This window comes from Varanus komodoensis, unplaced genomic scaffold (genome assembly GCF_004798865.1).
Source record: "Varanus komodoensis strain SLA01 unplaced genomic scaffold, ASM479886v1 scaffold25, whole genome shotgun sequence".
Classification (NCBI taxonomy): domain Eukaryota; kingdom Metazoa; phylum Chordata; class Lepidosauria; order Squamata; family Varanidae; genus Varanus; species Varanus komodoensis.
The window spans coordinates 1,054,701-1,069,206 of NW_025335661.1; the positions used below are offsets into that span (position 1 = coordinate 1,054,701).

Sequence of the window (14,506 nt, forward strand, 5' to 3'; positions counted from 1 at the left end):
TGGAATGTGACACTAAGTAACCAGGCATGTGAACATACCTGTTGATCTGCTTGTTAATTGTGTTCCTGTGAGTATTTCATTTGAATGCTTTAACAAATGTTTTATTTTACTGTATTTGCTTATCAAACTACTTGGGGATGTTTTCAAATGTGATAAGCACTACACAGATTTATTAAATAAATAAATTAAATAGAAACAGCATTCCAGTAGGAACAACAACATATGCAATGGAAATACACAGGTACATTATGGTGGTGTCTGCTACATGTGCAAATTAAGATCATACACCACTGCAGAGTGAAACTTTTGTTATGCAAAAGCTCTGGTGTAGCAAGAGGAACAGGGTAGAAATTTGGAGGGTCTTGGGGGCATCAGGCCCATAGACTCCATGCACATTAGGTGTGCAGAAATGTGCACTCCCATGGGAGTACACATTTTGCCTGAAAACTATCCCAGCAAATGTGTTTAGGCCCCACCAGGAGAAATTTTCTGGTGTTAATTTCCCAGTGTGAATGTCAACCACTTTTAGAAATCAACCTCCCCGCTCCTTCCCTCTCCCCACCCATCTGTGTGCGTGTGTGTTCTGCCTAAAGACCAAAACAGAATAAACTTCTATATTTTCACAGAGTTCATTGCTTTTAATTTTAGGTTGGAGAGATGGGAAACAAATCAAAGTAAATGTATTTTTAATAGCTGGATGAAAGAAGGTATTTCAATAACTATAACCTATCATGTAATTCACACCTGCTGAAAATCCCTCTTCTATAGAAATATTCAAGGCATTAAAGCCCTGCCATCTTTTACATCAGGTCACCTCATTAACCTCCTTGCCCTCCCCTCAACACTGAGTGAAAAAGCGGGTAACTGTGCAGATAGCATCATTCTGACAAATGACAAGCGAAAAATACAGAGGGACTTCAAAAAATGGCATCCACATTCTTTCAGGGATATTTAAAATACCGGCAGTAGATTGGCTGATTGGGAGAAAGAAACCAAATCACTAGTACAGGGGTCCTCAAACTTTTCCTAAAGGGGACCAGTTGACAGGTGTCAGTGGTGGGTGCAGGCTGCCAAGGCGGTGCCAGCGAGGAAGGTGGGGGCTGGTGAGGGGGCCGGGGGCATGCACACGCACGTGAGGCAGGGACGGGGGTGGGGGGGAGGCACCAGCTTGCTTGCGAGGAGATCGAGTCCTAAACAACCTCCTTATGAGGAAGCTGTGCACCCGGCAAGTGCAAAATCTGTAGGGAGGGCTGGTTAGGTGGGCATGGCAGGACGGATCTGGCCCACGGGCCTTAGTTTAAGGACCCCTGCACTAGTACATTCAACCAGATTGGACCCTACCAGGTACTATGCAGGTTTCAGGTTACACCTAGAACTGCTAACAATGACTGAAAATGCTGAAATTATATCCAGCTAAGTCATGCTATAGGCACAAATATAATTGCACTAGTGGAAACCAAGTTTCAAGAGAATCCAGCTACAGTTCATCTTATGCAATCATATCCAGGCTCATAATAATGGGCATTTGAGAGATGGCAGCCCCAGATTGACAGAGAAATGGTCGAGGAATTCCTACATGGAAAACATTTAAATCTCCAGGGCCTGATGAACTCCATCCCAGAGCCATAAAAGAGCTAGCAGAGGAACTCTCAGAATCACTGGCTATTATCTTTGATAAATCTTGGAAAATAGGAGAAGCGGCAAACTGGAGAAGGGCTAATGTTGCCCCCATCTTCAAAAGGGGGGGGTGTGGGGGGGGGGGGGGGGGATGAACCTGGGAACTACAAACCTGTTAGCCTGACATCCCTGAAAAAATTCTGGTACAAATTATTTAAAAAAAATTAGTCTGCAAGCACCTTGAAGAAAATGTAGTGATTAATAAAAGCCAACATGGATTTAGCAAAAATAAATCCTGTCAGACTAACTTAATCTAATTTTTTGACTGGATAACCTCCCAAATGGACAGAGGGAACACTGTGAACATAATCTACCTAGACTTTAGCAAAGCTTTTCACATAGTGTCCCATGACACCTTGACAAGCAAATTAGCAAAAAGCGGACTAGATAGAAAATCTATTAGGAGGATCTAAAATTGGCTGCTAAATCAGACACAAAGAGTGCTTATCAATGGCATCTTCTCAAACTGGAGGGAGGTAACTAGCAGAGTGTTGCAGGGTTTAGTTCAAGGCCCAGTGCTCTTCAACATATTTATTAATGATTTGAGGAAAGGATACAAGGAAAGATAATCAAATTTGCAGGTGATACAAAACTGGATGGAATAGCAAACACCTTAAAAGAAAGAATGAAAATCCAGAGTGAACTTGATAAACTCGAATGCTAGGCTGAAAGCAACAGGATAAGATTCAATAGGGACAAATCCTCCACCTAGGAAAAAGAAACCAAATGCTTTGATACAAGATGGGGAATACGTGGCTCAATAGAACTGAAAAAGAAAAAAAAGTTATTGTAGACAACAGGTTAAATATGAGCCAATAATGTGATGCAGCTGCAAAAATGGCAAATGTTATTCTGGGATGCATTACTAGATGTATTACTTCCAAATCATGAGTAGCAGTTCCTCTATACTCATTAGACCTCAACTGGAATACTGTGCCCAGTTTTGGGCACCAAAATTGAAGAAAGATGCAGAAAAATTAGAAAGTGTCCAGAGGAGTACAACAAAATGATCCAGGCTTTGGAAACTCTGCCCTATAAGGAGAGACTGGGAGAACTGGGCATATTCAGTCTTGAGAAGAGAAGATGTCACAAAGAGGAAGGTCAAGATCTCTTCTCACTGATACCAGAGTGTAGGACATGGAACAATCAATTCAAGTTCCAGACTAAGGATAGATATCTGGAAAAGTTTGCTCACTGTCAGAGCAATACAACAGTGGAACCCACAGCCTAGAGAGGCCATGGGCTCTCCCACACCAGATACATTCAAGGCAAAACTGGACCATCATCTGAGTGGGATGGCGTAAGCCAGTGTCCTGCAACAGCAGGGGATTGGATCCAATGGCCTTCATGGCCCCTTCCAGCTCTACTGTTCTATGATTCTATGACACGTGGATGATGATTTATGTGTGAATGAACTTATGATCAGCCACAGCAGGGCTCACCAAGACCATCTCCTGCAACTGGTATCCCAGAGGACAGCATACTGGAGCATTGAGAGGGCAGGATGTCAGCTTCCAAAAGGACGCATTAAGGCTCTTGGATAGAGCAGCAACCCTCTCTAGCCTTTCAGCTAGCGTGTTGTCCAGATCATGCAAGCCCAGCTGAAGTGTTCTGCTAATGCTCCTGCATGTTGTGCAATGGCAAATGGCAGAATTTTGCTAGCGCAGCAACTTCTTACATTAATTGTTCATCACTTTTAGACTTCCAAGAGGGACATGGCTTTGCAAGGTGACCATGTCTCTTTAACATCTTAGCCATTCACCTCTAAGCCATTTTAAATGTTTTTGCCTTCTAAGCAACAGATGCCACATGTGAGTATGAAAACTGCAAGAGTTGCAAAAAAAAAAAAATCCAGTCACGTAACTGCAATGTTCAGGCCACCTAGCAGCAAAAGCTTTGATTAAAACTCTTAGGCTGAGTAATGAGTTGCAGCTGTAGCATAGAGACTCTAAACAGGACCCATGGAGATAACTACTCCCTCTGTAGCTGGTGATGTCAGCACAGCTGTGGAAAGAGCAACCACTGGTGAAGTATTTGCAGGTTAACTGACATTGCCCACACACACACACACGCGCACACACAGAGAGTGCAAGCACACGAGCACTATCCACCAATAACTGTAACACAAGTACAAAATGATTCCCTTGAGGGTGACAAGACCTGTTGTAAGCTGACATTCTGTCCCTGAGGGAGAAAGACTAAGAACACGTGAGATCATATTAACAATATCCATTCCAAGCAACACCAGAAAACAGGGATGTAGACAAGCCAGCTGTAAAGGAATGAAAATATGAAGGGCATTTTTGGACAAGAAGTCTAAATTGGTTCTTGCTTCAATCAAATGCAATGAGAGTGCAAAATCTACGCTGGAGAGAGTGCTCATTTGCATTCCAAATAACTCTCATCCACTTAAACAGTGAAAACCCATACATGCAGAAGAACAAGTACAAAACATATTTCTGTTCCATGCTAGGTAAGTTACAGTGAAGAAAGTGTCTTCCTTGCTGAGAATTAGCCTACTCTTCCAATTAGCAAATATGAAATGAAAGTTTGAGAATAGGACTACAGATGTTACCTAGTAGGATACCTCCTATTCTATATCAAAGACAGGCTGTGAGCCAGTCATGATACCTCTGAGAAGACCCTCCCTGTTTGGCTGTGGTACATGGTTAATTCCCTGTTGCTTTGAGAATTTGCCAGAGGTAGATGCATAAGAGGGAGATCTGGAGGGTGGAGGTTTGCACCTCTTTCATCCCAAGGGTTTTGAGACTCCTGGACTCAGCAGTCTAGTTGGAAGCAAGGCAGAGAGGTAAAAGACAGCCTATTTTAGCTTAAAGCTCTTACCACCAGTAACGAAGGAGAGGCATATCAACATTTCAGAACAGAGAAGAAGTTGCACAAATGCCAGGAAGCCACCAAATGATTGGTGGTTGAGGAAAGGGAGTGAAGCAGGGGAAGAGGGTATGGCCATCTGGAGAATCCCAAAGCACCATATGGGTATCACAGGAGGCCCAGATTTAGTCCTCAAGCCTGAGGTTCTGCATTCCCACTCTACCCAAAAAGAAGGAGTCCAATGGTAATTCTGAGTGCAGTAGGACCCCCGTATCTTCTGTATCAGTTACTGCAGTTTCATTTAACTGTGGTTGACCGTGGCTCTCCACATTCACAGGAATTTGGGGTGCAGGACCCCTGTGAGGGTGGACGAACCACAAATATCTCTAGAGTCCTTGCACCAACTGAGGGACAAAACATGTGAGTGAGGCTAATTAGTACCCAGACAAAGAGTTCCCAAACAGTCTCTAAAGGTATTCACGGTTTTTCCCTAGAGATATTTCCACTTTTTCACCTTGATGGGGGTCCTGTGCCCCAGCCCCCATGAATGTGGAGAGCTGATTTTACAGTATATAGTGCTCATTACTATCTGCAGTTTCAAGCATCCACTGTGGGGCTTGGAACCTATCCACTGCAGATACAGGGGTCCTACTATAGATATATCACCACGTGGCCAGGAAGTAGCTACTAAAATAGGCCAATATAACACGCATAAATGAACATAACAAAGGAATCCTTCTGCATATCAATTTGCTTTTAGACAGGCATTACTTGAAAAAACAAGTAGATACCAATGACTACACATCAAGTCAACCTGACAAAACTTCAAATATACAACATGCGTTGCTTTGTATTAAAATGTTATTGTATATTATACACATTAGAACAGAGTTAAATAAACTGCAGATGATATACAAGCAAGGCTTCTGTAGGTATTTCTGATATAAGAAACCAGTGCTTATCTTTCCAAAGGTTCTTTACCACTGGAATCCAGTTTGAGTTGCTACAGGAGCAATCCTATGCATGTTTAAAATTCCATGCAGAATGCTAAGAGTTGTTCTGCCTAAATATGCAAAGGATTGTGCCCTAGCTTTCTCAGAGGAAAGTGCCTTGGGCACTGGGAAACACTTCTACCTCTTTTTAGATGTGCCTACAAAAGACAGCTGAAAATGCAAAACAACAACCTGAAAGTATGTGCTGCAGTTGTCAGTGATTCTGGCATATGACATGCATAAGATGAAAATAAATCATAAGCAACTATCTAATATAGGCCTGATATGAAGAGAAATAGTCATATTAGCAGCTGTGACTCTGACTATTAACAGCTATGCAGGTCAAAGGTCCTACAGGCTTCACATGCCCATGCTTACTATGCCAAGTTTAATGAAGCAGACCTTACATTTGTACCTTGGCAGTATAACATGGCTATAGTCAGTCTGAATTGCATATTACCCTTTCTGTGGTAAGCTAGACTTCTTACTCCCCTACTGGAATTCAGACCAGTTAACAGGGACTCTGAAGTGTATGCAGCCCAATCCTCTAAATTGATTTTATAAATCCTACTAAATTCAATGAAGCTTAATCCAGAGTTAGTGTCTGTAGGCTTTTATTTTAAGGGCACAATATTATGCATGCTTACACACACACACACACGCGCACACACACACACACCCAACAGCTCCTAGCATTTTCCCACCAGCATAGTCCTAAGGCTGCTATCTGATTTGGAAAGTGGGACCTTCTGAGCATGCATGCATAGATAGGATCTCTCCAGGTTTGCTTACTTTCAAGGCCATCTATGTGCATCCTCTTTTGTTCTTTAGATTCATTTCTGAAACTTTACTGCCCTCTAGTGTAATTCAAAATGTCAGCAATAAGTCACAAGACAACTTCAGGCCATGAAAGAAAACAATGGAAGGGAACCACAGATTTTTATAGACCCGATCTTCAAAATCTTTATGGCAGTCTACTTGCAGCAGAAGTCATGTGCACACAAAAGATAACAGTCTCCTTAGACAGCAGAAGAAATGGGAGAAGAGAAATAGAGTGTTCCAAAAAATTTGACATTTGAAATGTGAATATCTGAGTAACTACATGTCCTAGGCAAATGAAATAGGCTTCATGTTGAACAATAAAAGATTTATCAAAATTAGAACAAGAGATTCAAAGGGATGTAGATTCTATAAGCGATTTCACAAAGCTTCACAAATGTTCAATATGTGCACCACTTGTGACACAACACACATCAAGTCGGTAATCCACCTACTGCCAAATAGGCTGTAGCATGTCTTGCATAACATTGCGTAACTAACATTAGTTAGTTTACACATTTTGTTAAAATTTGAGATCATTTGAGCGAGAATTAGCTATTTTATTAGACTACGAAATGATGTCAATTTTTTTGGGACACCCTGTAGATCATTCTACTAAACCAGATACCTCTAGATGTCTTTTTTCTCTATTGTCCCATCATTTCAATTGCTTATGCATTTACTTTATGAGTTGCCCCTTTAGTCAAAACTCACAGCAATATACACAATGAAAGCAATAATAGAACCAATCACATTAAAATTGTTACTTTAAAATCAGCAACAAAAAACATTTAAAGGAGCTGATCAGCAGATAAAAACATGCAGATTAGTTGTTTACATTAATAAACATTTCTCAAATTTTCTTGGTTTAACCCTTGACACTTTTCTGGCACTATTCCTCCAGTTGTAGGAATCTCCTCCATACATATATTTAGCACAGAGGATGCTGACTCATACCAAGTCACACTATTGGTCCCTCTAGTCTACCTACTTCCACATAGGAGTCTTCCTGCAAACCCCAGTAACTGAACCTGGAAGACAATTTACAAGCTAAACATGTGCTTTACCATTTAACTATGCTCCTTCCCTGGTAATGGTCTCGCAACAATGATGCAAGAAAGGTTAGGATGGGGGACAGTGAGTGGCCCAAATCCAGTTAGATTCACAGCTGAGTGGAGATTTAGCCTGAATATTGATAGCTCAATCCTATGCATGCAAAAGTATACAGAAGTAAGCCTCACGGAAGTCAATGGGAGTTACTCTCAGGTAAGTGTATTTAGGATTACACAGTGGGATTGGCATTTGCATCATATCAACAGATCACTGAAGTTTGTAATCCATAGATTTTAGATGCAATCCTAAATATGATTGGATGGGAGAAAAGTCCTACAATTCCCAGCATTTTCCATCCAGCCATGCATAGCATAATGCCTTTAATTACTGTCAGGATCTTTCGCTATCCTTCAGTAATCCAGAAATTCTTATCAAGATTAACTGCAAGACAGAGAGACGGCTGCGAAAAACATAAGTTTTATTTCCTTCGTCCACCTTATCGCCCAAGTTGGAAGGCTGGACTCTGCCCTGAGAAGAAAATGCAACCTTTTCCTTTGCTGGTTGGTCAAACTGTGTAAGTCGAGGGGCGGAGGCACTGCATGCAGTCACTTGACCCTGAAATTAGCTTCCTGAGAGTCCTAGCAGAATGCTCTCTTACTCACCTGGATTGCAGCCTCCAGCCTCAGACTTGGCTTCTCCTCTCCTCCCTCGCTCATCGCTCAACACCGGTCGGAGCAGGTCCCAGAGAGAAAGACCCACGCTAACTGAGCAGCTGCTCTCGCATGTTGTGTGTGCCAGCACGCTCTTGAGTTCCGGAGTGTCAGGAACTCTCCGTCGATCTTTCTCCACTGCCTCCAAGAATGGAACCGTCGCGTGGTGGGGCCCTGTCGCGGTTACTAAGACAACGGGAACGCCGAGTGCCTTGTGTTGTCATAGAAACAGAACGCGGCCCGGGGTTGTCACGGAGACCAAGGGACGCGGCAAACCGAACTGTTTCTCCAAGCCAGGTTGTATGGAAAGCGGGAGATTTGCTGTTCTCTCACAAGAATGTGACCAGCGACTCCAGAGGAGACGACCTCGGAAATCTGTCACCAACAGTCCTCACACTGTTTTACACAATATCACACTGATGTACAGTGTTGTGCTGCCATAATATTTTTTCCAACAAATTAACCACTATCTCCCTCTTTGAGATATTTGTTTATGCAGGTTGCAATCCAAAGAATTAAATCCAATTGAACATATTGGACTATGGTCCCAATTTTAGGATTGGCATATGACTATTGCTGATGTGTGTGTGTGTAGACTATCTTAACAGTATATCTAAACTGCCTTTCAGCATATGTTTGCAAAATAGTGTACCAGCATCTCATAGTGTTTTTACAATACATATGGAAATAATGCTACACAATTTTGCATATGTTTGAGTAGTAAGAAATGAATTTTACTGTTTACACACACCCACCCCTTTTGGATGAACACATTAATGTGAGAGGGTTTGAGAAGAGCAATGCCACCAGGAAGCCAGACCCTCTCACTAGGCTGGTCTCCTAGCAGGATCATTCAAGGTAGAATGGTCAAAGAGAAGACATCAGACTAAGATGCATCCACCCATTTCAGGAATTACAGTCACATCAGGAGAAGAGAAAAGATATTTCTAATGATGATGGAGGCAGAGAAACTCCTGAAGGGGAGCTACTAGGTAGCAGTGATAGTTGTAGACAACACTGATAGAAGGTCTTCACAGACAATGGTAGTGACGATCAAGCTAGCTCTGGTTAGCACTGCACAGAAGAAAGCCATGGTAAACCATGTCTAACTTTTTCCTACCTCAAAAACATTAAACATTCCAAACTGTAGCAAGAGACAATCCCAGAAGATGAGATTCTCAGTTTGGAAGGCCTGGGAACTAGCTGTTGGAGAAGAAAGGCGAAGAACAAATAGTACATCATCAATAATTATATAATGACTAGGTCAAAGTAAAAACCAAGTGTCTGATATGTACAGAGGTGAAAGCAAAGTGTGATGCTGCACAACACATACTATTGGAACATGGGGCATATGAAGAATGACTCAAGACCATAAAGCAAGGAATGGAATGATTAAAGATATGAATGAAGTGGACTGGAATGGGACATATTCAGTCAAGACAAACACAAAGTGTCTTACTCTAGAAATTACAAAGTCAGAAGAAATGGATTGGTTCTAATACCAAGGCAAGGTATAGTACAGGAAGTAAGGGGCTATAATGCAAAGTCCAACTGAATATTAATCAGAATTCTCAGAAAACCTATTGATATAACCATCAGTCAAGTCTATACTCCAGCAAGAGAAGCTGAAGAAGGAATTGAAAGTGTCCAAAAGGAAATTGATAGCACACCAAAACATGACATGCTGATAATAGCTGACTAGAATGCAAAAGTAGGAAACAAAGTAGAATCAAATCTTCCCAGATAATTTGGATGAGGCCACAGAAATGAAGCAAGCAAATGAGTACTAGATTTCTGTGAACCTGGCCGTCTTTTATCACATATATATGCTCCAGGCAACTGATCAGATGGCTGTATACATGGGCATCATCAGATGGCCAATACAGAAATCAAACAGATCATGTCATTGGAAGTAGAAGATATGTTTTCACTGCCAGAACAAGACCAGGTACAGATTATGGTAGTCACCATGAACTATTAATATTAAAGATCAAAGTAAAGCTGAGAAAGTTCACTAACAGAAGCACAGTGCCAAAATGCAATTTAAAGAATGTTCCTGAAAAATTTAAACTTCAGATAAAAAACAGATTTGCATTATTTAACACAACCATAAACCAAAAGACTCATGGAGTGAAAATAGACACATTAAAGAACAATGCAAAAAACCAATTTCTGTAGCAAAAAGAAAACCCCTAGATGGGCAACAGAAGCAGCACAATTGCCAAGGAAGGGCAAGAATAAAATCTAAAGGTGACAGAAATAGGGTTAGAATTCTAAACAGAACTATTCAACAACTATCACATAGAGACAAAAAGACCTATTGCAACAGCCACTCCAAAGAATTAGAAGAGAACAAAAGCAGAAAAACAAGAGACTGCTTCCAGTATCCCTGCTCCCAGGAATATTATGAATATGCAGAGAAATAAGACTGAGTTTGCTTCTGCATATACTGCATGGCCCAAGCCTGTTAAATTTCCTTCATCATGACAGGCATCCAGCATTACTTTTCACTTGAACATTTATTTCATGTTGTTGATTTTGCCACCCACTTCCTGCCCTATTTTAATTCACCCTCACAACATACAGCAGGCGAGAGAGTCTCTCCTAAATGCTAGGTATTCATCAGTATGAAATATTTGGAAATTATGGAAGGAATGCTATTAGTGGCTTGCACAAACCTTTTGCTTTCCACTTTGTATATATAGATGGAAGGTGTCGGAATGCAATGCAGCTTCCATTCTCCCACTAGCAGGGTTAACTAGTTCAGCCTTCCCCAACCTGGAATCTTCCAGATATTTTGGACTACATCTCCCTTCATCCTTCACCATTGGCTGTGCTGGTAGAGCTAATTGGAGTTTACCATTTTCCTACTTTCAAAGGTATTACATGGTCAAAGAACACTTGGGGTTAATGAATCTCCACAAAAAGCACCCAGAGGTACTTAACATGTATAGGCTTTAAGATGTGTGGCACCATGATACAGTGAAAGTCACAGTAGGTTTTCCAATAATTAAAGGAAGATGGGAGTTAGGTGCCCTGTATAGCTTATTGCCGCTTCCCATGATAACATACAGTGGAACAAGCCTGGCTGAAAACATGGCTTCTGCACAACTAAATCCTGGATCACTTACCAGTTAGAATTCTTTGGGAGGATCAACACACATGGTTAGGGATGCTGCTGTAGACATTGTCAAAAGCATTTTGAAAGCCCAGATAAAGTCTCTCACCAAAGACTTCTGAGCAAACTTAGCAGTAAGGATGGAAGGTCTTTTTATGTCATCAGTGGTTAAAATTATTGTAAACTGTCCATAGAGCTTTGGCTATGGGCTATATTTCAATAAATATATAGAATAAAGAGAGTGGGGAAAATGGTACATTCTCCCCATTGAGGAATGTAAACACTGAGAACCCACAGGGTGCTACATTAGCAAGGATGCTATTCATAAATGAAAAGAATTAGGAGTGAGCCGTGAAATAGCCAGATTTTCCGATGGCAGCAAACTATTTAGTGTGACTAAAACAAGAAAGGAGTGTAAGTAGATCCAAAGGGATCTCTTTTCAGCCTAAAATGGGCCTAAAAATGGCAAATGTACTTCAATGGAAGCACATTAGCTCAAACAAAAAATCCCAAATAAACTTCATGTATAAGCTGATGGGAACAGAATTAATATTGATTGCCCAAGAAAGGGATCTTGGGATTGTGATGGACAGGTCAATGAATGTGTCAGCCCAGTGTGTGGCTGCTGTAATAACAAGCTCCATGTCAGGCATAATTAAGAAAAAAATTGAAAGTAACACTACCACTACCAAGATTACACTGCCCTTCTATAATATGTGACAACTGTATTTAGAATATTTTGTACAGTTCTGGTCACTGGACCTGAAAAAGGACATGATAGAGTTGGGGAAAAAAAGATGGCAACTAAAATGATCAAAGGGTTTGGGTAACTCTTTGAAGAACAGCTAGAACAACTGGGATTGTTTTGTTTTGAAAAAGGCAACTAAGGATAGAAGTGTACAGAATTGCACACAGTGCAGAGAACCGGAGAAAACATTTTTCTTTTTCTCCCATGAAGTTTATTAGTGGTGTATTCAGGACAGAGGAAAAAAAATACTTCTTTAGACATCATCAAGTTAAACTATGGAATTCATTTCATGAGGTATAGTGATGGCTTGCACTTTGTAAGGCTTTAAAAGGGGATCTGACAGATTCATGAAGGTGGCTATCAATGGCTACTAGTCTTGATGGCTGTGCACTGGCATCTGACACCACCTTCAGTCAGAGTGCTGAACTGGACAGCCCTTGGATCTATACTAGCATGGCGCTTGTAGTTACGTGCTGTCAAGTCATCTCCAACTTACGGTGACCCCATGAATGAAAGCCTTCCAAAATGCCCTGTCCTTGACAGCCCCTCTCGGCTCTTCTAACTTCAATACTGTGGCTTCCTTTATGGATTCAACCCATCTCATATTTGGTCTTTTTCTTCCTCTGCCTTAGACTTTTCCAGGCATGATTGCCTTCTCCAGTGAGTCTTGTCATGTGTCTGAAGAATGACAGCCTCACTTTTGCCATTTTTGCTTCTAGGAAAAGCTCTGGCTTGATTTGATCTAGGACCCATTTGTTTCTGTCAGTTCAAGGTAGTCACAAAGCTCTCCTTTAGCACCTTGCTTCAAACACACCAATTATCCTCCAGGTAGCATTTTTCACCGCCCGACTTTCACACACAGACACATTGTGATTGAATTTATGACTGAGCCATGGTACATAATCTCTCAATTTAGATTTCTTTATTATTAACAATAAAGTTTTGTAATTCTTCTGTGGTCATGATTTGTTTTACTATTCAGCTGTACTTCTTTCACTTTCATCAGGAGGCTTTTCTTAGGTTCATTAATTAACATAATCTATGCATATCTACATAAGTTTTCTGGGACAGAATTTGTCTTACCTGGGTACAAAGTTTTAATTTTAAATGTAGAATCTTTGTTTATAGTGACAATGAATACTCGCAGGTCTACAGTGTGTCAGTTTTGCAATGGAGCACTGTAAACACGCTTATTGGAAAATGTGATTCATGGAATACAGCAGTAAGACTTACTTCAGATTAAATATCCATATAACTGCAATGCACATTTCTCAACAATTACTGTTGTGGAATAGTTAACCATTTCTAAATAATGTACTCTTCTTACTTTACAGGTTTTCACAGTCATCATTCCTCCATTATGAAGTCATCCTATCCATGTAGGCCTTTATTATTTACAAATAAAATGACTGTTTTATAGTCTATATATAGTCTCACCTTTCTCTATGCAATTTGCTATAATCCACAAACATATTTGTATGTGTGTATTTTTATATTAGGTACACACAAACACACTCATTTTTAAGTACTTGCACCCTTCACTGGAATGCACATCAATGCTACTGGACAGGTTTACGAACGTAACTTGTCCAGATAGTTAACTAATGAAAAAGTGTAAACTGATACCTTCAGCAGGACTGCAAATTTTCTAAATACCATTCAAAGCTTCTGTGAATACACCTCACAATCCAACCTGACTCTTCTAATTAGATTCTTCTAAAAACAACCACCTCCACACACAGGTTAGTCCCTCCCCTATCTCAGCATTATTCACCAACAAGACATTTGTTCCTTGTTTTGGAACACTGTTGAACTGTATAATAGAATCAGAATATTAGACTTGTTCTCTAAATAGACAGGGCGTTCCTTGTAAGAGTGCAATGCCCGGATAATACTGGTATTGGATTTTATATCTGTGCAAGGCAGGATAACAAGGTCTAAGTAGTGCCAACAACTGGTCTGAGTGCCCTTGGGCAAGACACTTTACTTTCTCCCTGCTGCTGTTATCAGCTCCTTCAACTCCTCCTTAACTTCCTCATCAGTGCCACTGATTGTTTGCTTAGCAGTCAGAGGGCCAAAGAGCAATTGTGAGAGGCATTTACTGCTCCTCACCACCCTACTATGGTATCCAAACCAGAGTAAAAGGCAGGTGGACAAGGATGTTCCAATGATGTAGAGGAAGGGAAAGTCCAGGGAGCACTTGTTAGCAGGCCCCTGCTGTGGAGGACCCATGTCACCCTTTGACACTGGGCCTGGGTATAAGTTCGGTTGGTGAGAAAACTCCATTAGGACATAAGCAGGAATACAGATTAACAGCAGAAATTGACTGGGTGATCTTGGCAAAAGCAGCCCCATTCATTCCAAATTGCAGTGTACTGCAAATTTGTTTTGCTTCACTGTTAACAGCTGACAGTCACTGAACAGTCTTGGCACAGACATGCTCTCTCAGCCTATTTCAAGGATGGTACATGTATTAAGAAGGCTCTCAAATCAAAGAAAGAGGTGGGACTAACATTTTGATTGGTGTGATAGCTTACATGCATTGTCTTGCCAAATA

The 14,506-nt window shown here is 41.0% G+C and overlaps 1 protein-coding gene across 1 annotated transcript in view; it reads right to left on the reverse strand.

The window, feature by feature from the left end:
* The window catches only part of LOC123024687 (rootletin-like), a 117,522-nt gene extending 109,433 nt beyond the window's left edge, over positions 1–8,089 (reverse strand). Inside the window, exon 1 of the mRNA XM_044432732.1 lies at positions 8,036–8,089. Within this exon, the coding sequence (XP_044288667.1) occupies positions 8,036–8,089 (54 nt within the window). The remainder of the gene's footprint in view (positions 1–8,035) is intronic.
* Between the last annotated feature and the right edge of the window lie 6,417 nt (positions 8,090–14,506).